A 25,013-nucleotide genomic window follows, 5' to 3' on the forward strand; every position below is an offset into this window, starting at 1 on the left:
GTAAAACTCTCGCGGAAACTGGATATTGCATATTAGTGTGATAAAATAATGAAGCGATCACATATAAAATATTTGAATTTTACATACTATTTGCTCAATAGTAAGAAGTCGAGATAATTCATACTTTGAAAAGAAGATTTTCGAGGGGCTGTGATGGATCCGTTTAATAGGTGTGCTATAAATATGAGGCCCATTGGGGTTATGTTATTGGCATATTATAAAGGAAAGAAAGATAATTAATTAGAGCGAATATTTTTATTTATTGAGCTTCAAAATAAAGCAAACATCAAATAAAAATAATCTATTATCCGCACATTATCCACAAACATAGAAAATAAAACTATATAAGAATTAGTAACAATAATCAAAATGCGAAAAAATGTTGAAACATTAGTATTTTAAGCTAGTTCCAATTTTTTTCGCAATCAAAATAATCACATTAACAATACAGTATTGATGAGCTAATCAAGCTTTTTGCACATATTTCAAGTCTTTTACTGAAAATTTCTTTCCAAATGACTGTTAAAAGAAGCAGCTCTTCCTTTATTTCAATTTCATAATACATCAATTAAATTGGGAGTTTTGTGCAATAGTTTCGCTTTCATTAACCAACAATACTTATTTGATTTATGAACTTATCCACATACGGTAGAAACTTGTATACGAATCATAAATAATTCAATAAAATTAACAACCAGTCTTCTGTCATAATTTTAAAAATGGGATGAAATCGTCAACAATCAACTGAAACAAAAACATCAAAACAACTTTCAAACAAATTAACGAGCCAACAAACAATCTAAACAAAACAATAGCTTAAAGATATCGATCAAATTATAAGCAAATTGTGTCCTACATCAACATAATTATACAATTTTTAACAAAAAAAGAAAAAATACGGGGTTTATTACGATGTGATGATAATTTGATCAAATATCTTTTCAGTTAATAGGAAAAAAGGCAGTCGATCATCGACGAAATGAAATTTAAAAATAAACAAAAACATTTCTGAGTTTCTCAAAACATAAATGGATTTTGAAAGAAGGTGTCGCCCGCTCCCAAATTTCTCATACTGTTCAAATGAAGCCTGCCAAAACGATTTTGTAAGTTTCCTCTGGGATTGTTCATTTCTCTAAATGGCAATACTCCTCCTCTAACTGGAGGAAGACCTGAAAGAATAAAATTATGTATTATTTAATTATGGATATATAATATTTGAATTGCATGATTAAAATGAATTGAACTTTTGATTGAAATGGCTCAAACAAAATATTTGGTTTTTTAGTAGGTGCAAGTTCCTACTGAAAAACTTGCGCCAATAGAAAATAAAATTTATTCGATGATATGGAAAATAATTTTATTTATAATAGAATTTGAGTCGTAATTTACCATGTACTTTTAAAAAAAATTTACTGTTATCTTATCGAAAAGTTACGTATTGCCATTCTTCTTTGAATTATACTATAGTTTTTTGTTTAGATGATGTTGAAAAATCTTAAGTGATTTTTTTGAGATAAAAGCTTATAAACTGATTTTATACTATTTTTAAAGCTTATATATCAAAAAATTTCATGGCTAATATATTTTTTAGAAAAAATGAAACCTACTTATTTAAAAAAACCAATTTAAAGATTTTTTGAACCTTAGTGAAAATATCTACTTCCCAATTAAGTTTTAGCAAAACTTGTAGGTTCCATTTTCTCCATAAATTATATTAACCATAAAATTTTTGAAAATATCAACTTTTAAAAGTTGTATAAAACTAGTCTAAATCTCAAAAATTTCACATTACGTTTTTTCTAATGTGAGTATGTATTTAATGGCTAAAAGTAGAAATTCGATTAAAGTTTTATGGTAGGTATGTATTTAATGGAACCAATACACATTTTTAAAAAATCTGTTATCTTAATATGCTGTAAAGAATTTGCAGATGTTTTATCAATTATTTCAAATAATGAACCAAATACAAGATCCTCGACCATCATATCTTTCAGTTCGTAGTTTGTTTATTGTTTCATTTTTAGTTTGATTAACTGTGTGAAGGATTTCATCGTCAGTTCCAGTAGTAAATATTCCTTCATGACATGTCACATAATCTTGTAATCTAACTTCTATATTCAACAATTTATTCAAATGGCTTCTACGTCCGTATGAAATTCTACAATTGAATACCCCACATCACTCATCATTTTCGTATGGTAAGGACTGTAGCTTAAATACCGAGATGGATGGAAAACACTTAACTTGGTAACTTTACTATTGTCAATGAAAAGTAATATTTTTCATATCTCTCTAATAATTTTCTAGTCAGCTTTAATAAGCCATTATTAATATTTCTGTTGTCATTCAGGCTTTCTTATTAGCATAATAGTCGAGATTTACAACCTATTCCTAATGATGAAGTTTTCCAGCACCTATCATATTTGTTGTTAACAATGTTTATGTTTACTTTGTTTACCACTATCACCATTTTCATTTTAAAAATACCTACATCATCAAATTGAATATTAGTAGTAATGTATTAAGTTTTCACTTCTTTTTTATTAACTCCTTGTATTTTAATATTCGATTGTAAATTTTGAAGCATTGCTTATCTTTTTGGTGAAGCGTTTTCTTTAGATATTTTTTCGATTGTATCCAGCCTCTCATTCATTTTAACAATTAGAGCTTCTGAATCAGTTATCGCTATACAAATTGACTGTCTTCAAATTTGTGTGGTTTATTCAGCTTTAAAATTAGATCTTATCGCTGCGAAAATTGAGTATCTTCAAACTCTTTGTTTATTCAGATTGTTCATCACCAATTAAATATTCTTCACCATAAATGTCATTAAAGAGTGACGAGCAATTTGCTTTTATAAATTATCCCTTCACACTCCCGAAACGTTTAGTTTTCAATGAAAGATGTGTACCTTCTTGGATCTGCAAGGTGGTTGAAAGAACGTCAGGAGAAGCCCTGAGTAGGTTTCATCTGGTAGATGAAATGATTAAGAAGCATTAAACTTGAAACGACCTTAACCTATTCTCAAATTGACTTTCGTAAGGGCATCTTCTTGCAAAACAACACCATATAACATCAACAACTTGGAAACTCAGAATCTACTGTTTCTTCAGACTGTATGTTTTTTTAAATTAAAATGTCATTTAATAGCTTTGAAATTACAAAAAAATAACGGATAAAATAATAATTTTTCATTATATTACAGAAATTTGTATGTACATTCACTTATAGCCACAAAGATTATAAAGAAGGCTATTGTATAACTCAATAAAAACTTGTAACGGATGTCAAACATAAATAACTACTAAGGTGACATAATGATCATACTGTTTACTACAGCCCTAGGTGGCAGTAGACAGTATTTTCAGTACATCACAGAATGACTGACAAACAAGAATTTGGGAAACAAAAATAATACATACAATGGATAAATCTTTAGATACCAAATACTACATTTTGATGTGCATTGTAAAATAAGTCAAAGCATTAATCAAGTATAACAGTACCTAACCAATTATTTATTTTATTACATAGTGTAGTAAAATAATCTTGGTAATACAATAAAATAACCCAACAAGACCAAAAATGTGTTACATGAATTATTTTAAAAACTTCTTACACTGAAGAAGTCTCTTCCTCCAGCAATTTCAAAATTTTATTTTGTAACTTTGAGATATTTATTTGTGGTAGTGACCGAAGACCTTCACCCAATAATACCAAAAATTCATCAATGCTATCATTAGGTTCTGCAACTTTAATTTTTTTTGCTGGCGGAGTTTGGGTTTCTCCGACCACTGGTTTTACATCTGTTCTGTGTGAAGGGCATTCTATAGAATCGGAGAGGTCTATAGTTTTATCTAAAAACTTCATCTGGTCAAAATAAGGGAATGTTGATCTTGGAGGCCTCTCGTCAGGAAATTTAGAAACAAACGAAAATAATTTTCTTTTAGATAAAATATAATCATCCCTAAGCTGACCCCATTTTTTGATCAAAAATTCCGTCGTGTATCTTCCGTCAAATCTATCAGTTATTTCTTTCCAAAGTGCTTCAATTTTAGATTGCGTGCCTTCTATAAGAGGCACTTTCGGATCCCAAAGTTGTTTTCTGGAAAAAACTGCTGAAATCAAAACTTCTTCAGGATCAGGTTCTTCTGAATCGTCGGAGTCTAAAATTAATATATATATCATATTACTTAAAATGTTTAGAAGTTGTAAAAGAAACATAAAATTGTAATAAATAAAGTATAATTTAAATAGTAATGAAAGCAAAAAATCAAAACTATACTTACTAATGTAATTTTCAACAAAAATACAAAAAAAATTGAAAAAAAAATTTTGTACAAAACAAGCATTTGATATTCAAATGTGTTTGAAAAAATTTTGGAGATTCATTTCACTGTATTCAAAAATAATTCCAGCAAAACATTTCTTGAAATCAAAGTACTCGGTTGATTTATAGTTTATGTATACTGGAACTTATTAATTTTGAAGATAGTCTTATCTTCCTTTAAAAAATTAGAAATAGAACGTTTTAAAAACGTCAATGTTATATAAAAGTAACCTAATATTTCAGTTATACAATTCATAATGCCATCCAGAGTCAATCGATTTTATACGCCTTCTTAAATCACTTTTATGTGCCCTAAAATAACTATTTTCAATCAACCATATCTTCTTTTTGTTGTACTTTCCAATACATTAATATTATGTATTCACTTGTCACACAAAGTTATTTAGAATTATGTACATTAATTTCTAGAGCTGATAGTACATCTGAAAATAAGGTTCCACACAAACTCTTTTCTAAAACTGGGAGAAAACCTTTTTTTTATTTAAGTAACTTTCAAACGGTTTTGACTACAGTGTTGACTACAGTGTTAATGTTTTGTCCGTGATTATAAAGCATAAGGATTATTAATTGCATGTAAACACATCTTATATAAATATATTTTAATTGTTCTTCGATTTTTTTTGAATTTATTTTGTCATCTCATCATTTTTTTCTCAATATTTCTTAGAAATCTCATTTCTGTAGTTTGTATTTTGTTTCTGCGTGAGTGTCTATGTCTCTGATTTGAATGTCAATATGGGTATGGCTACTTTTTTATATGTTTGTGTCTTAATTGCATTGAATCATCTTCCAGCTACTCCCAGTTCTCTCGTTTATCTCTTATTCCAAGGTATTTAAAACTTTTGACCTGTTCTATTGATTCTTATGTGTCTTATCTTTTCAGCTTATTATCATTGTTTTAATTTAACTTTGAGCTCATTTATTTTCACATTCATTATGTGTACACTGTTGTATATTTTCAAGTTTAAAGTTCAAGGTTTTCTCATCTTCTGCTATTATGTCCATGTCATTACGTATTACCTACATTAATCATATAGTTAAGGGAAACATGAAATAATGTCTTATTATCACTTTAAAAAATTAACTTCCTAATCACAACTGTTTGGTAGAAAAAAAGGTTCTTAACTCATTCAGTTTGAGAAAAAAGTACACGAAGTATTTTTGGATTTATTGTCTACAAATTAATATAAATAATTTAATACCATCTTGTATTATAATATAATGTTTATTTAATTGTTTCTAACATTCTTAAGAGACATAGTCCACTGAAGATAAAATGTGTTACATATCCAGGATTGTATGTTACTTACATTTCCTGTGCAACCATTTAACTTAACTGATGTCATTTACTAGATTTTAGTTTGGAATATGAGCTTTTTCAATCAAATTCTACTTCAAACTTATATGAAATCTAATGTAACAACAAAATATATAATTCATTCTTATTTATGTAGCCATGTATAATAACAATTGACTTAATACAGATCACTTGGTTCAAAATTTAATATATTTCCACGATGTATATTTTACCACAAATGATAAAAATCTTAAATCTGATTTTGTGTACAAATTTTAGTTGTAGTTTTCAAAACTAAACTAAAATCGATATTGAAACACAATTTGAATGATAGCTAAACATATTTAAAAATCTTTCAATTCTTACCCCTACTATAATTCATTGGATCCCACATATCAATATACTGCGCTTTTTGTCTTCCGTGGTCTTCAGCTACTCTAACGCTAAGAGGTAACATGGCATTTTCTAACATTTTACCATGTAAACTTGCAATGGCTGCCTGTGCTTCTTCGCCTTTCGAAAACCTATAAAAATAATATTATATTGAACTTAATAAACAGTTTTTTTCATTTCAGGTCTCTTTTCTATGAAAATTAGTTTAAAATAACATGTAAAAATTGACGTTACAATCAACTTCGGTCTTTAGTCAAAACGTAAATTTTTACATGTTATTATAAATTGATTTCCACAAAAAAGAGAAAAAACATTACGGAAAACATACACTATACTTCAGAACAAATTAATTTTCATTACATTACAAATCAACCAATGTATACATAAAATTTACATATTTTTTACTTGCGCACCTAAAATCCAATTTCCCCTCCGAAAATACATCCAACCAAATCTTAAAGATGGTGGTAATGGGGTAGAATACTACAGAGGTACTACCAAAGGTGATTTGCTTTTAAAATGAAGTGAAAAATCTTTAGAAAAAAATTACTATTATCAACACTAATGTTAATATAGTTGCACTTTCACTCCATGCAGGTGATACAGAATGAGTTGATTTTTTTATAAAAAATACTTTAAAAAACACCTGGACCTAATAACAAAGCCAAACATTCTTTATAAAGAATTCAATACATTTTTACCATGTCACCTTTTACATAAACTAAAAAACAAATCGCCCAGAGGATTTCTAAAATGGTGTGTGTAGAAGTCACTCCTAAGCTTTATTTTCTATGTTATAGTTTATACTAGTATGTCACAAATTATTGTAAATAGAGATGTTTTCAACTTTAACCTGACAACATAGGTATGAAAGGATTATAAAAAAGTTTTTTCAAATCACTTGCATTCAGAAAATTTTTATATAAATTGTTAATAAAGGATTGTTTACCTTACAAATGCAACTCCTCGAGGCATCCCGGTTATTTTATCTTTCAACACAGTTCTCTGTACAATCTCTCCATATTCACAAAACATGTTATCAATTTGCTGTTCAGTAATATCTTTAGGTAAATTCGTGATGTATAAATTTGAATCCTTCATATCAGTTCCTGGTGGACGTGAGTACGAAACTTTCAATCTCTTATTCCTAAAATATGAAACAAATTACAACAAAGAAAATTACAATTTATTCTAACAATTCACATAATTTATAATTTTGAAACATTATTTTTGAAAACTGAATTTGTTTTACAACTTCAAGTAAACTATATTTATATTTTCTGTAGCTAAATATGCTATTAAATCTTATATTATGATACAAACATATTATTAAATACCTATAAAATGAATAGTTACCTAAAATTGTATCCGTTAAGAGCTTGAATGGCCTTGGAAGCATCATCTGGGTTAGCATACTTAACAAAACCAAATCCAAAACTATATCCAGTCTTAAAATCTCTCATAATTTTTACACTCTCAACTCTACCAACAGTTGAAAATATCTGAGATAGATCATCTTCAGTTGCAAATTGTGGTATGTAATTTACAATCAGTTTAGTTTTGTCTATCTGAGTTTGATTACTATCACCAGCACCATTGTTTCTTTCCATTGTTTTACTATCCAAGTTATTTGATTTCGAGTTATCTGGGTCAATTTTTGATGTGGCAAACTGTGAAATAAATTGTTAAGTTGTGTGAGTGCAAGTTTAACAAAATTTTAATGGATTATAATAAATATTTTATCCAAAACTCAACAATCTCTTCATCACCAACAAATATTTTCCAAAAAATATAAGTTATAGATTAATATAGTCATCATTATCAAGGAATTTAATAAAATCGAAAATAAAGACAACGTATTATACTTAACAGAAAAGAAATGATACAAGGTGATTCAATCAAGAAAGTTAATTGAAGAAAAATTAAATCAAAGAAGGATGAAAATGGTGGAAGAAGGAATGACAGGATGAAGATGAAGAGATTTGGAAATTGATACAAAATAAAGAAAAAGATCAGCAAATCTGAAATTTTTATCAGAAGCTAAAAAACAAAGCAGTCAAATTATTTTGAGGGCAAATTCAACAGAGGAACAGAGCATTTTGAGAAATTAAGTAGATATATACAAAATTGACTAATAATAAAAGAAAGAACCTACAAGAGAACAAATATCCAAATTAAAGTAGTGTGAACCAACATTAACAATGAAAAGTTTAGAAAAGCTCTAAAAACCACCATAAAAGAGCTTTACTCCATATCATCTGATATTCTGAATCATGTTAAATCTATTTAATAAAGAAACACAGAAAATAAGGAACAAATCACAGAATATTCTGATAAATATCTTGATGAAGAATCAACTAAGCATTTCAGACAAAAAATAGATAATATACATACACTTACTCCTCATTCTTCTTGAAATTGTGAACCTAAATACTCAGAGGAAGAAGTGTAGCACCTTAAGAACATTTACAAATATTCATATAGTCAAATTACTCTTCATCCTAGAAATGTTATGAACACAATTAAAGGTTGACCTACTAATCAACTTTTCTTCAACTTTCTTGGTAAGGACAAGGTAAGGATAAATTGGAAATCAATCAAAATCAACATACAAATGAGTAATATAGACCCAATTTACAATTTGGTAATTGAAACAATTCATGTTAAACTGACAATTGTTTCTCAAAAAGAAAGGCATAAAACCCTTTTAAAAATAGCTTTTATAGACATTCAAGAAACTGTCAGTGAAATATTCATGTAAAAATGGCCCTAAGGTACTACTGATTTCAATAAAATATATTCATATAAAAATAATTCATGCCTTATTGTGTATAATTGTTCATCTTCTATGCTAAATACATTATGTTCTACTATTAAATAATAAACTAATGTTTGTTTTTCAATTTTATGAGTACTCTATTGAATTAAAAGTTTTCACCCTAAAAATAGATGTTAACTACTGTTAATTACTAGTAACACAGATTGTCGAATGGTATCAAATTTTCGGTAAAAAATAGTGGCATTAATACGTAATTCAATCTATATTTGAAGTGAATATGGTGAGTAGAAATGCAGATTGCAAACGAATTTTATAAATTGAAGTTTCTACATTAACAATTGACAACGGAATAGAAAGAAATACTCACTGGAAAATTTCCTAGTTGCGGGCTAAACATCCTGAAAATAATAAAAGTTTATTCAGTCTATCCCAAGCAAAAGGCAATGTAGCCAAAGGCAAGCCAGATTATTTCTAGCACATTGAATAACTTTATGAAGTAATAGTTATCTACACTATCCATATGAATAAGTAAATGTGTTTTTTTACAATCTATCTTAGATTAAAATTTATATGAATATTTCAAATGTCGATATTACTTCAAAAATGGCACATGCATAAAAATGAGGTTAACTACCGGGATTTTAAGAGAACTTTTAAAATTGTTAATTATTTATGGACCAGCAGTAATATCATGAAAATATTTTTTTAGAAAATAAATTAAGCAAATGACATACCTTTTCAAAAAATCAATAAGAGAAACTTAAATAAACTGAACAAAAACGAAACGCAAGTTTATATTAAGTCAAAACAAACTAGATTGTATATAGAAATTGAAACTTCAAAAATGTTTAAATCGTTGTTCTTTTCTGTACACTATCTGTACTCGATTACTGCACTAGTCAATTACATTACTGGTGCTGTAGTAACAACAGAGCGTATTAAAAAAGAGAAATAAGAATTGAGCTTAACTTCTCTAGACGTAGCTGGAGCCGCAAAACATATTTTGGGTATGCAGTAATATATGTAATACTTCTATTTGGACAGTTTCTATAAGTGGAAGCTCTTCCGACTAAGGAAGACAGAATAGCAACGATTTCTCTATCCTCCGAGTTTCCAGCGTGGTTCTGCGCATTCTCAACCAAGCGCAGTATAGATAAAGTGGTCTCTAACGAGAGAGAAAATGAATATTGTCGGCACCGTGAGGTAGGAGCGTTTTGTTCCCATACCGACAGTCCATAAGAGTATTACACATATGTATGCATTATACGTAAGTATTAGATAATATAAAGAAGGTCGTTTGAAATATAGTTTTTGGTAAATAAACTATATTGGATTTCATTTTGAATGATTCAGAATAAAATAGATTACAAAATGGATGAAAAATCAAAAACTAAATATTTTGATTCATTAGAAATTACAATGTTCCGATTTTATTTTATGGACAACCAATCAACGTACCCTGTACGGTTCTAGAACTATAGTCATTTTGATAAAATTGGACATATTCTTAATTTTTTGTAAAAATAATAAATAAATGAAATAGATTTCAAAAAATCGTACCGTGTAATAGCGGATGCCTATAAGTCAATGTTTTGAGATTCGTAATAGTATAACATACAAGGTATTCAATAAGAGAAGTGTTTTTAATAACGTTTGGATTTAAAAAATAGTAGTCAAAGTCAAGTTAAACAAAACGTATGATATATTTATAGATTGTCTTTAAGTAATTCAGACAAGAAACAACTAATGTCTTCTTCTTTTTCTATTACCATGCTTCTGTTCATCTCCACCTGCTAATACGCAACATTAGTTGTGAAGTCACATCGTAATTTTTAAATGTCTGACTTTTAAACAAAACACTTTAGCTCTTGAAGACGAATAAATCTTTTGCGGCTCCACAGTTTTAAGGATTCATTTAATCCCATCAGGTAAATTGGTGGCCGGGTTTTTATATCTGAACCGAAAAGCAAAACAAACGTCGACTAATTTATTATTCAAAAACAACATTTATATAATAGTACCTAAATAGTTAGGTTAGGTTATTGGTACTTACATCAAAACTTTGTATTTTCACATGTTTCAATTTGACATTCTTTCAACTTATCAAGGATACATATTATATTGCTTCGTACCTACAGATGCAGGTGGGTAGTCAAGAAAACGCCGCCGACGTTGAAATTTTGGTATCGTTAGTATTTTTTAAAAACGGGGTTTGAAGTGTTAAATAAAACTACTGAGGTAATTTTTCAATATTTGCTATTCCAGTAAATTGAATTATTACATGTCACACATACAGTTCATACATCAATTTGATTTGGAGGAAACAAAAACATTGCAACAATTTTTTTCTTCTAAATTCACAACTTTATATCTATATCTTACAAATTATTTTAATTTTCGTAATGCCTTGAATTTCACAGATAATTTTACACTAAACCTAATTTCATTTTACAATAATTAAACGATGGGAATAAATAATTATATACAAATGATCAGTCTTTCAAAATATTTATATGGATTAGTATATATAACAAATTATTTTTTAAAAGATACTCCATAATAATTTTTGTTCCTGATTTTTACAAAGTAATGTGCTGAATGTATATAATTATCTATTTCCTCACAAATTTTCATCAAAAAATAAATATACTTTAATTTTTCGCCAGACAATATCAAATTTTCTCCAAACTTTGAACAAAACATTATTCCATACACACGCCACTCATACTTGAAATAAACCACTGCGATGTTCTACAGTTCACAAAAAATTATATAGGAACTTAAACAATAACTAAAAAAGCAAATATAAGTTAAAGTCAAATGGCAGTCAATTTTAAATAAAAATGGCAATAAAATAGTAAAAGATTGTAAATTATAACCCTTAAATCTAAAGTTTTTACCAAAGGATCGTATAAAATTTTCTTTCAACAATTCAACTTCATTTCCATGATATCAAATGGGGTAATTCCAAATTTTCTTGACATTCAACACCAAAAGGCATTCAATCTTTTTGGAAGCCATGGGATAAAGCCAAATATAGACAAATTTTTAAATACTGTGATTTTTGATAAAAATATGTCTCTTAGTCTAGTATAAATTCTAAAATTTGGAAGTATTTAAACAATTATTACGTTCTTTGAATAAAATAATGGTATACCAGATAGCAAATGGACAAAATAATCACAAAATCGTTTCTTATTTGAAAAAAAAAAGAAATTTCGTTGTATATTATTGTATAAGTACTAAGCACTTATAATTCAAATTCTTTCTTCTAGTGTTGAATAAGTAGATAAATAATGAGAAGAAATTTTATTTTGGAAATATTTAAATAATTCTCTATACCTGTTTTGATTAATTCTTGTATAATCAAAGTGATAATTTGAAAAGTTCCATTTTAATACATGGAATTGGAAAATGCAAATATTTTTTAAACGATCACAAGGTATATACAAAAAATTTCAAAAATCTACAGTTAGCAGTCCAACATTTTGCTGTGTTTTTGAAATTTTTACACAAGTTAGTAAAAATATATTATATAAAAGTATTATAAAATATTTTTTAAACATCAAATAAATTTTTTTTATCATAACGTATACAATAATGTATGATAAACAATAAGTTACTTTTAAATAATATTAACACTGTAGATACATTCACAAGTAATAGCTTCAGCGAAAAATTGACTCTCAACGTTTCGAACATAATAACATCACTACTCAGTTCTCAAATTAGGACAATGCAATTTTGAAGCGTATCGAGTCAATAAAGAGATTTGTATCAAACTGACAGAACGAATATTTCGTTTTCATCATAAAAACAATTAATAATACATTTACTTCAGTTTATTCTCCTCACCTACTAACCTAAACACTATCTCCAACCACGGTAATTAATTTTCAATAATAATTTTTATTTGGTACTTTAAAGAGTGATAAGAAGTTCTTGGAAACATTTTATACGACTGGGGAGAAAAGTAGTTTCCTAAAAAACAGTTTCCCGCTAATATCTTCTAATGTATAACATTTAGAGAGTTTCTACTAGGATAAAAAATGAGAATGAGGAACCCCGGTATTATATTTTTGTAGATAGTTGATTAATCTTCATTTTTTCATCTTGACATAATTCTCTATACGTTATATGTCAGCAGATATTTTCAGAAAATACATTCTTAGAAATTCTTCTCATACATTGATTTTTTTTCTATCACCACACTGTGAGGTCGTTCACCAAGAATATTAAGTTACAGAGAATTCAAAAATGATCAATGATCTAATTATTAATTAGTACAACCGAAATGTCGGGAATTTTGGTTAAATTTGAATTATGTATTCTACTTTTGTTTGTTGTAATTCGTAATACTAATAATCCAATAGGTAGGTTTTTAAATTCAGTTTTGTGAAATATTCACACTGTCATTTTCGAACAAGTACTATGTAAATTTCGGCAAAAATACGTACTGTTATTTCGTAATAATAGCACAAGCATTTAACATAACTATTGTAACTGAACATTTAAAAATAAATAGATACATTCAAAAACTGCTTATATGTTAATATAGAAGTTCACACAAACGAAACAGTATTTCATAAAAAATTGAAAATGTTATCATCATCACCATTCTACAGTATATAATCATCACATTATTCATTTCCTCGCCTGTGACGTGTATCCGCTAAAATATTATAACGAACTGAATCAGGTTCTTTATCTGTCATATCATTTTATTTATCTCACAAAAATTACGCAGAATAAATGAAACGTTACATCTAATATTACTTTCCTTACTAACTGTGTTAATATTGAAAAGTTGGGGATAGAAAAATTGAGAGATTTCATGAGTCTACCTCAGTTCCGGTACCTATCGAAATAGACCGAAATTATCCGAGAGCTATCGCGGTTACAAGTGCATTGCCTCCCAACCAGTATTGCCAGATGACACATAATTTGGAAATTTTAACATAATTTTTCAATTTATTCAAATAAAATTACAAACTATATTTTTTGGATTTTGCACCCTCTAATCTTATTATATGAAAAATATGGGCTTGATATAGAACTGGTAGACATTCATTGGTGATTCGAACGAATATACTTCTTCTGGGTACTTCTCAATAAAATACAATTATTTGATAGAGACAGTATGGCCACATGAGAGTGGTCACCATGTTGAACCCAAATTCGGTTGATTAGCATTTGTTCGTCTCATAATAACGCTTATAAAAACGTAATTTGTATTCTCAATTATTTAATGAAAAACTTTTCACGGACTTAATATTTTTAACTAAGAAAATACGAAAATAATTTATTTTGTGTTGTAGTTTGGATAAAACATGGTGGCGACACTGTCTCTATCAAGTCACTGTACAATAAAATAGTTTGTAGAGACCTTCGGTATTTAGTATGTTCTGGTATGATTAACGAAAGTAGAAGCATAACAGTAAGCTTTGGTAGTGAATCCCAAGAATTACTTTTATAAAACAGTGTATTTCGCATTAAAACATTTTGTTGCATATTTAACTTATAAAAACAATGTTTCTCGAAATATTTCAACATATTTTAAAATAAAATCTGATCGCTTTGGCAACACTGTGACGTATTATCATTGAAGGTACCTGTCAACGTATTCCTGTCTATATGATTGTAAACAATTGTATCTGAATTATGTGGGTATTTTAGTTGATCTTGATATCCAAATTTAATAACGACATTTTAATTAGTTTATAAAAGATAAACTTGAAGGATTTTGAGTCATAAGTTTATAAATGAAAATTTTGAAATAAAAAGTTATAATACGATAAATTGATACTCAAATTCCATATGTAAGCTTTTATTCACCTGAATTTTTATGGTACGTCTTGGGCATAATGTGATCTAATTGTAGAAGAAAGAAAGTCATGAAATGATATTTAAACATATTGCCGATCATATAAAAACGAATAGAAAAGTTTCATACATTTCAGAATAATATTAATTATTTTTCGGATTCAAAAATAATGGTAGGTTAATACCGAAACATTTCTTATATTCATTTCCAATTATATATTAATTGATAACACAAAAAATTTAACACCTTGATGGATGGTAAGGTCAATAAAGAGTGTAGGATTGTAAACTCTTTTTCAGTATCTTGTATCCTCTAATAGTGAAGTGACAATGAAAACCATGGTTGAGTTTTACCATAAATATTAGTTTTTCTTTCTCGCTAAAGACACTTTATCTATACTGCGCATGCTTCATGCGCGCACTTAGTCGGAACACCTTCCACTTATAGAAACTGTCCACGTAGAAGTGTTACATATATGGTTATGTATATTACATGATCTCTGAGAATGAAACAACTATGATAGTTGGAACAAATGGAATGTTCAGAGAAAGAATTATGTAATAAGCATGGTCCAGTAATCCAGTCAAGTGCTTCAGTAGATTATATCTTCTACATCATTTCAGTCATTCAAAAGCTGTAAAATCGGTAGCGACAATGGTTTGGAGAATGAAGCTCAGGTATTATTTTAAACGTAATTGATCTAGCCAAAGAAGAACTAAAAAGGATTTTGGTGAGAAATTGAATAAAATACAGGAACCAAGAAGGAGGCTCAACAATTCTTTTGCAACAGCTAAAATCAGAATTTTGTTCACTGTTCATTGTATACTCAAACACGGGATGTACCATTCCAGACTGTAATAATGAGAATAGGACTTAAACAATAAAACAATGCTTTGAAGAACTTAAAATTGTTATTTTTCTGTATTTGTGTATCTATTCTTTTATTGTAGGTATTTCAGATGTTAAATCTAGTAAGAACTTTTTGTGAAAAAGGTAGACTGCAACAACTAGAGATTGTTATTTACGTTGCGAAGTTAATTCGCATCAGAACTTTGATTAAGTTAGTCGAGAAGTAATTGGTTATTTTCATATAACAGGCAATAGATAAATCAATATAAGTATGTTTAAAGAATTTTAGAAGTGATGGAGAAACATTTTCAATTCAAAGTACCTTTAAGATCGTTTATTTGTATTCCGTTGACATTTCGTCTAGCTCTTAAAAAACTAATATAAAAAACATGTATATCTGTTAACTATTGAACTACTTTGTTTAACAATAAACACTTAACTATGTCGTCCTAGTGCAGTTATGGCAAAAAACGCTGACGAATTATCAACTATAAAATGACTTTATTATTATTAAAAATTCAGTATTATCTATATAGGCCTTTTATAAAGACATAATTAAATTTAAAATAAATAATTTAATTCATACAAGAAACAATCACGTGGACAGAATGTCAGATGACCGGTTGGCAAATATTGCAAAGGAAGAAAAACCGAATGAATCCCGATCCCCTACAATATGGTATGAAAGCTGATCTTCATCATCCCAGCTACAACTAGGCGATCATTGATGTAAACACAGGACTAAGTCCTAACGTACGATGAAGAAGAAGAAGAAACAATTAATTTAATATAAATAGCTGGAGGTAAAGAAGAATAACTAATACTAACAGAAGAAACTCTTGAGGAGAATATATAAGTAATGATAGAGAAAATAAACAGATCTACAATAACTATAGTTTGACGATAGGATTACAAAAAAAATGTAAGAAATATTACTCTAGAATGAATGATATAACGATAGAAAGTGAGCAAAGTAAAAGTGAGGTTATTTGTTTTATAAACATCATTATCATATGCTGAAGGTATCATTGACATGTTCCGTTTGCAATGGATTGAATTGATTCATATTAGACACTGATGGCAATGAAGATGTCCTGGAAGTATTTTGTCCTTGTTCATCTTTTTGTACGTTTTTTTCCAATTTGGCTTGCAAATATATTGGTTATTGCTCCATACAATTTGAAGATTTTAATAAGTTTCATTGTTAAGATATTTATTTTTTCAAGTTGCATTCTTTTTAGATCTTGTTCTGTAATATTAGGTTGTGGGAAAATAATACCGGCTCTTCCTAATAGATATTTCCCTTTTTTAATTTCTGAAGAGAGAAAACTGCAACTCAGACATTTAATATTGTGTTTAAGTGAAAACCAGAATTTTAAGACAAAAAACCCCTTGAATTAATAGTAAAAATAATAATGGTCAGAGTTTCCTACAGGAAAATAGACAATAATTAACTCATTTTTTACCCAAATGCTTACAAGCGCTGAAAATTGGACGATATATGATGATAATATGTGAAAGAAATCATAATCGAGCCCCAGAAAAATTTCAGAAACATTTGCGAGGTGGAATTTGAAGGTTATTGTTTTGATTGAAGCAAGCTATACAAAAAAAAACGAGCCAATCTGATCAATAGTCGTCCATCCAGTCTCTTCAAATCTCGATGGTGTAAATCTGGCATCAACATTGGTTTGTGATAATCACTTGTTTTAGTTTTACGTACAGAAACTTCAGTTCTAGAAAGACAGAACTATGGTTTTGTCACGAAAGTGGTAGGAGTTGATTGTTTAAAATTTATATTAAAGAATTCCCAAACACATTAAAACCAAAAGTATTCCTCACTAAACACAATATTATAAAATGTTGATATCAGGCTATAAAGATAGCAAAATTACTCTTCTTGGAATGAATATAAAGCATAAAACCTTTGTTAATAATTTTTTTTAAATAAAAAAATTTATCTGTTATCAAAAATGTACTGCAAAATATTTAAAGGATGAAACAGGCCATTTTTTATGTTTTTCCTGGAAGGTTTGATCTTAAAAATACTTTTTAAACTTGATGAACTTAATATATAACATGACGTATACAAAACGTAACATAACTTAACAATTTTAACTAACATTCATTGTAAACTACAATATTTATTATATGTGGTTTTATTGAACAATCTCGAATTTTTGTAATTTTTTTCATCATATTGTAATGCCGAAATATTTGTGTCTCCCAAAAGTGACTTTAGACTGTATATTAAAAAGTGTATTTTGTGTAATTTAGAAACTCAAAAATTTATATAAACACCCGCCTAAAGTTTTCATATAATTTTTAAAAGTAAATAAAAAAAACTGAAAAATCTAATGGCCGTTGAATGAATCTTTTTTAAACGGAAAGGTGTAAGACTTTTGATTGATTGAAATTTCCGAGTAAATTTGTGTGTAAGTGTAGTTGTAACATTTGTAAATCTGAATATATTATTGTAAAAACAATTAAAAGGTAACCACGTTCTTTAAAACATTCTTCTTGTTCGAGGGAACTAACAGAATCTTTTTAAGTACAAGGCTACTAAAAAACTTGAACTGAAGTATGGTATATCTGAATTTTTGTATAGCATAAGAAGTATTTCATTATGCGTTTAGACTATTGCGTTTTAACTAAAATTTTAACAAAATCTATTTTATCGCATACGCTACCAACAGATTTTATTATTTATCTTTTTATTCTACAAGCGGAATTCTAAAACTAAATCTTATCACTACTTACTAATTAATTGGATTCCTACTATTGAAAGGAGTTGACTATGATGAAATTGTTTTCGAAAAAGTATATTGAGCCATGCACATTTTTTGAGACTATAAACTCAAAGAGTGCACTAATTTTTAGCATATATCTGTGTTAGGGAAGGATAGGGTAGCGCTACAACATTTTTTTGGGCCTCTTGGTTAAACGTAGGTGACAAAATAGATTTTAAAAACTGTGACTAAACATTTAAACTTAATATGGTTAGAAATTGAAAAACTGTTGTGCGGAAACCGCACTTGTATTATGGGCTATTGCAAATAAAATATTTTTTTTTGGTAATTTTACAATAAATATTTGTCCATTCGGGCATTTAGACTTTAATATTTATGTAAAATACACTAGAAGATAGACAAAATGGAGGTTTTGTCTACCGAGGGTGACTAAAATGTTGAATTCAATAATTGTTTTTGAAAAACAAAAACGCACCTGAATCCGAATAATGCGAAAAAATTTTCAAAATCAATTTTTGATTGGGCTATTGCAAAATTTTTATTATGATAATTACCTAAGTAATTATAGTGGGCAAAATATTTTGAAGCACTTTGTGCAACCGGGCTATTTCATTATTTTTACTGTATTTTAACGTGTCAAGTCAAAGAAAATCGTTTTTGTGGCTAATGCCACTCGTCATTATCGGTATATTTATATATTGCATAAAAGAGGTGACAATTTCGTTCAAATAGATTTGATTTCTATTTGAAAAAATTGCCTAAAAATTACACCCTGCTATGGGACTTCCAGTTCGGACAAACATCCTTAGATTTTTGCCTGTAAACTTCAATTCTATCAAATATATTTTGAATGGTTGTCCTTAATTTAGTTGTTTTTGATGTCGAAATTTTGAATCATTTACAAAAATCAAAAATTTTATGGGGGTGTTGGAAAATTAACTTTTATGCATGGTATTTTACACAGTTCGTGTAGTGTGTGTAAAATGTCTTGATTTTGTCACTTTTTGGGGAAGATATAGCAGCAGATAATGCTGTTTACTATTGTAATATTTTAGCAACTATTGACTATATGTGGCTATTGATAGATGTGGAAAAACAGGACAAATTTGAAAATAATTTGTATTGCAACTATTTACATATAATTTTCACAATACCTCGCACACAACTTTTATCAAACGTCTTGTGAAATTTCATTAACATGGTTTTATACTTTAGTAAATGGTTATGTTCCACGATCCTTGAACCTCCAAATGAAATTATCTACCAAAGTAAGTAGTAACGAAAATGATGTTTAGAATAAATATGAAAAAAAAAACTATTTATACCTCCTGGGGATGTGCAAAATTCGTCTCTTCTTTTTAATTTAAATTTCTATTAACTAATATATCTTCTGTTTTGATATCCGTAATCTCTTTGGAACAAATTGCTTTTCAAATATGGACATTCCCAAACGATAATATGTTTGCAATGTTAAAAAAATACAAAAAAGGGTTAAGTGAATTGGAAATTTTAAATATTTATAATATTATTACAATCCTGAATTGAAGAGAAGAACGAACTTCGGAACAGATGTTTCACTGGATTATAGTTAAGGAAGAGACAAATCATAAATAACATTGGCAGATGATTTAAACGGATGAACGTCGTAAATGATAGGGAAGAAGTGTTAATTGTTGAGACAAACAAATTATAAGTTTGTATTCTGTGTTCTTTATTGTTTTTGACATATGTCAAATGTTACTTCCTGTAATGAATAAGATGTAAGGTTAAGGTTTGAATAAGAACATGTGATTATTGACTTGTATAAAAATTAACTTCAGTTTATCAAAAAGCATTTTATTTAATAAAATATAAAATAAACTTCTATGGTTCACTGCTCAACCTGACATTGATAATGAGGAAGATATGAAAGAAGATTTTGAATAGTTAATTTATCTAAAATAGTCCTTGTTTCAGCGTGAAAGAAAATTGGGGATCTATTCCAAATTTTGTTCATAAGCTGAAGAAAATATATTTAACAAGATTTATTTTATTGATTGCGATGGAAGCAATAAATAAAACATTTCTAAGGATGAAGGTCGTCTTCAGCTACTTTTATCTTTGAATTGGGCTAGTATATGAATATATTTAGATAGTTATGTTTTTTATTACATTAAATGATTTCTTTTCTTGTAGAATTTGATTTCCGGTCTAAGCTACAGATAATTTTAATCATTATCCATCTTAAATTTTTGAACTACATTTTAAAAAATGAATTAGATGATGAAGAAGTAGGAAGAAAGTCTGAATTAAACCTTGAATTTACAAACTACATTTAGAAATGAAAAAAATTGATTAGAGAACGAGAAGAAAGAGGGAAATAGTTCAATTTTAACCTTTTATTTATAAACTATGACTTTCAAAGTTCAACATCAAACTTATAAACTAGCTTTTGAAAAATGAATTAGAAAATGAAGAAATTGGATGAAAGTCTAAATTTACCATTGAATTTTCAAATTACATTTCGAAATATGAATAATGAATTAAAGAATGATAAAGAAATTGTGGTATATGCGAATTTTAACCTTGAATTTATCAATTAGACAATAAAGAAATAGGAGGAAACTCCAAATTTAACTCTGGATTTCAACCTTCATTTTGAAGAATGACAAATAAATTAGTAAATAGAATCATGGATTATATTAAAGAATGAAGGAATAGGAGGAGAACGAAGTAGAAATGGTCCAAGTTTAATCTTGAATTAATAAACTACTATTTGAAACATAAATTAGGGAATGAAAAAATAGAAGAAGAGTCTATGAATTTTAAAACTTTATTTTGAAGAATGAATAAACAAAAAGATTCCTAGTTTAACTTTGAATTTCTAAACTACCTTTTGAAAAACAAATCTGAGAATGAAGTAATAGTATCTAAGTAAATTTATGCCTGAAATTTAGAACTTCATTTTTAAAAATGGTGATAAATAGATTAACAGGTAAGGTGAGGGATCCAGAGCAATAGTAAGACGTTTATAAAAATAGAAGGATAGTTTTTGTATTTATCCTGATTGTGAATTCAATTCCTTTAATTTTAGTTTTATGCTAATGATTCAGTCATTCGACGAGAATGAGATGTGTGCGAGGTGTTTTCGTTTTAGTGGAAAATCAACAATTTTCAGAAATATTTTAAAAATTTTGGGAATGCTTATGTACAAAGGCTCTTATTTAACATAATTATTTACAAATTATAAAACCACATTTTATTTTTGAAAGTACAAAATATTCCTGGAAAGCCGAATAATTTAAAAATATTAAGTACGAATTATTGGATTTTTTTCAAAAATATACAAAATGAATTTTGGTCTTTCACACTTACTCGATACATTTACTCTTCGATATTTCTGAATAAAAATTATAGCTCATTTTTTTTTCAAATAAAATTAATTATTTGTACTTTTTTAATAAAATAGACATAAAATTAAAGCCGATTTCTTTTTCTTAAAAATAAAAATTATAAGATTTATATTGTAAAATCACAGTAAAAATTGCAAAAAATTATTATGTTATTGCTAGGTATGTTACATCAAACCGGCCAAATTATAAAAAAAAAATCACAGCAAAATCAAATAAGTAAGTATAAATTTTTTGAAAAATTTATATTTTAAAATTTTTTTAAGAAAAAATGTTTGCATATTCTCTATATATCATTCATACAATTTTTATTCTAAAAACAATTAGATATATATTTATGTACAACCTAAATTTAAGTAATTTGGAAATGTCGAAACTCTTATTTCAACATTTCTTATAACACTTATATCTATACATTGTTTAATGATTTTTGTAGTTGGGCACTTTTAAAGTGCATTAATATTTTTATTATTATGGCCTAGCCATCAAATATTATACTGAGCGCAATAGACGCAATTGTTAAAAAAAACACTATTTGGCACATCATTGAATTTTAAAAGATCAAACTCAGTACGATAAAATAATCTATTTAGCAAATAACAGCAACTGAAATACTACCATTTCACTGATCTTATTGTTACAATTCACAATTTCCACAATTTATAGTTGTATAAATGAAAGAAAGACGCAATTTTATGACTTGGTCTCATATATAACCAGAAATTGTTAAGATAAAAATCTAAAAGAAAACATTAAAATTTATGTGGAATATGTAAAAGAATTAATGATTTATATCCAAAAGGTCAAAAAGCTTTTCTCTAAGGTAGTTCGGCTCTAAAAGATCTGTCGTCAGACAATTGTTTAGGCAAAAAAGACAAAATGATCTAGATGCTCAGTGTACAATAACAAGGGAAAAAATCTGATGATCTAGTAAGAAAAACTAACTTAGAAGTCCAAACGAAAAGATATATCGATAGTCGAAAGGCGCATTGAAAAATGATCAAATGGTCTTAGACTGTCTAAACAGCTGATAATGTAAAAGAATTGCTCAAAAAGATCTAATGATCTAGCCAAATGGGTCATTGAAAAAAGACCTTATGGTCTAAACGCCTTAGGGAAACAACTCATTGAAAAGAAAGATCTACTGGACTAGATACACACTTTTCGGAAAGATCTATTGACTTAAAGAGTTGAATGTTTTCTCAAAAGCTCTAGGGACGGGTGTAGAGTCTCACTTAAAAATAACTAGTGGGCAAAATATAATTATCTAGCGAGCCTTATGGTCTAGAGGTCAAAACGGTTCTGAAAGAATCTAATGACACATGAAGCCAAACGTATGATTACAAAAAAATCGGAAAGATCGCACCATTAAAAGATAGAAAAGCAACCGGTTCGAAAAGATCTATTGATAGAGAGCCAAACAACTTGGAAATATCTATTGACGTAGAGAACCAAATGGTTCGGAAAGATCTATTGACCTCGAGAGCCAATCAACTTGAAAATATCTATTGACGTAGAGAACCAAACGGTTCGGAAATATCTATTGATCTAGAGAGCCAAACAACTTGGAAATATCTATTGCCGTAGAGAACCAAATGGTTCGGAAAGATCTATTGACCTCGAGAGCTAATTAACATGAAAATATCTATTGACCTAGAGAACCAAACGGCTTGGAAATATCTATTGACGTAGAGAACCAAACGGTTCGGAAATATCTATTGATCTAGACAGCCAAACAGCTTGGAAAGGTTTATTGACCTAGAGAACCAAACGGATTGGAAACATCTATTGACGTAGGGAACCAAACGGCTTGGAAACATCTATTGATCTAGAGAACCAAACGATTCGGAAAGATCTATTGACCTAGAGAGCCAATCAACTTGGAAAGGTTTATTGACCTAGAAAACCAAATGGATTGGAAATATCTATTGATATATAGAACCAAAACCTTCGGTAAAAAAAGTTGAAAACGTATTTGTCAAGACAGGAAATATGTGTGTTTACAAAATGTATAATCTATAAATAGATTAGATATAAATTGGTTCGTTCGGTATTAGTAGTTTTCGGTTACTGTTTTTTCTGCGAAACTAAATTAAAACTAGAAAAAATAAAAAACAACAACTTTGTACTATTTTTCATAACATCAAAGACGGACGGTCCTGTGGATTTTTAAGCACCTTTTTCGTTCGATAAAAATATTTTAACAGAAAGAAACAGCCATAACGGAAATTTACACGACTGTCCGCCTTTTTTATTTAGGTATGTTATTACACTTTTGGCCAAAAATCTGTCCGCCAGAAGTTAAACATTAAAAAAAGCAAACCTATTTCAAGTAATTAATAAAACGTATTGTTCAATCATCCACATAGTATACGGTTTTCTCAAGCGGTAGAACATACGCTCACTGGGACAGACTTTAGCTTTTAAGCGTATTAAACATGCAAAGAAAATTACAGTTTTTTTAAAGGCATCTTTACGTGTTATGCGTTCAGTAGTAGCTAAAATTTCATGGTTGGGAATTCTGTTGTTGACTTGATAGTGGAAACCCTAACGTCCTTGGATCGCCTCCGTGTAGCCTTAAAGCTTGTTCTAGCCTTTGCTCTTGCAACCTTAAAGCTTCAGTTAGATCCGGACTTAGTTGTTGCGATGATTGACCTTGATGACCCTGGTAATTTCCTGAAAAAAAGAAAATAGTGATTAATTGAATGCGTTTCGGAAATTATCGTTTATCGAAATATGCTTACCGTTATGACGCAGCGGACTATGATTACTTTCTTGTTGGTGTTGACTAAGCTGAGGCAAGGCCTGACTCATCGCTAGCCTTAACGCGGTCTCAGCTTGTGATCTAATCAGCGCTTCTGCGTGTTGCATTCTAAGCGCTTCTTGCTGCTGTTGCGATTGCTGCGACGACGACATATCCATAACGGACGATCTCATTACGTCCATATTTCGAATACTGTCCATAGACGCACGCATTGCGTTCATGGCATTCATGGAAAGCGATAGGGTATCGTTGGTTATAGGAGGCGTTGATGGATTACTGGTGTTGTTAACTTGATTTGCCTAAAATGCGATTTGATATCAGTAATTTTGACGAACATTATAGAAATTTCGAATAAATTTACATGCAGTAGGAGAGATCGAGGTGAGTTGTGACAGAGGACAGTTATGACAAAGATGTGTCGGAACCTATGACAGTTAGCGCACAATTGTTTCTTTAGAGACACGCTAGTTGACGCACCAAAGGTTTTGCATTCACCCATACTTTTTGTCATTTCTTACAACCAAATTTGAGATAAATGTTTTCGGCATTAACATTTTTGCCCAGTCCATAACAAACGCAATCGTCAATTGTCCAAGAAACTAAGGTCAATGTAGAAA

The 25,013-nt window shown here is 28.7% G+C and overlaps 2 protein-coding genes and 1 long non-coding RNA gene across 5 annotated transcripts in view; 1 reads left to right on the forward strand and 2 right to left on the reverse strand.

Moving 5' to 3' along the window:
• Positions 1 to 236: 236 nt before the first annotated feature.
• LOC130445272 (la-related protein 7) lies at positions 237 to 9,709 on the reverse strand. Its single transcript, XM_056780833.1, has 7 exons — positions 9,555 to 9,709; positions 9,188 to 9,218; positions 7,398 to 7,711; positions 6,991 to 7,188; positions 6,015 to 6,172; positions 3,620 to 4,166; positions 237 to 1,169 (listed from the first exon to the last, which is right to left on the reverse strand). Exons 2-7 carry the CDS (start codon positions 9,215 to 9,217, stop codon positions 1,154 to 1,156), a joined length of 1,263 nt encoding a protein of 420 aa, XP_056636811.1. The 5' UTR covers position 9,218; positions 9,555 to 9,709; the 3' UTR covers positions 237 to 1,153.
• Positions 9,710 to 11,064: 1,355 nt separating this feature from the next.
• Positions 11,065 to 21,090, forward strand: LOC130444918 (uncharacterized). The gene is made up of 2 exons (XR_008910007.1): positions 11,065 to 20,356; positions 20,419 to 21,090. It is a non-coding gene; the product is annotated as an uncharacterized LOC130444918 (long non-coding RNA).
• Positions 21,091 to 23,959: 2,869 nt separating this feature from the next.
• Positions 23,960 to 25,013, reverse strand: part of LOC130444917 (zinc finger protein 628-like) — a 138,762-nt gene continuing 137,708 nt past the window's right edge. For all 3 annotated transcript variants that reach the window (XM_056780285.1, XM_056780283.1, XM_056780284.1), the window contains 2 exons: positions 24,377 to 24,695; positions 23,960 to 24,308 (listed from right to left, as the gene is read on the reverse strand). In XM_056780285.1, the coding sequence (XP_056636263.1) occupies positions 24,139 to 24,308; positions 24,377 to 24,695 (489 nt within the window). In that variant the 3' untranslated portion in view covers positions 23,960 to 24,138. The remainder of the gene's footprint in view (positions 24,309 to 24,376; positions 24,696 to 25,013) is intronic.

This window comes from Diorhabda sublineata, chromosome 6 (genome assembly GCF_026230105.1).
Source record: "Diorhabda sublineata isolate icDioSubl1.1 chromosome 6, icDioSubl1.1, whole genome shotgun sequence".
Classification (NCBI taxonomy): Eukaryota; Metazoa; Arthropoda; class Insecta; order Coleoptera; family Chrysomelidae; genus Diorhabda; species Diorhabda sublineata.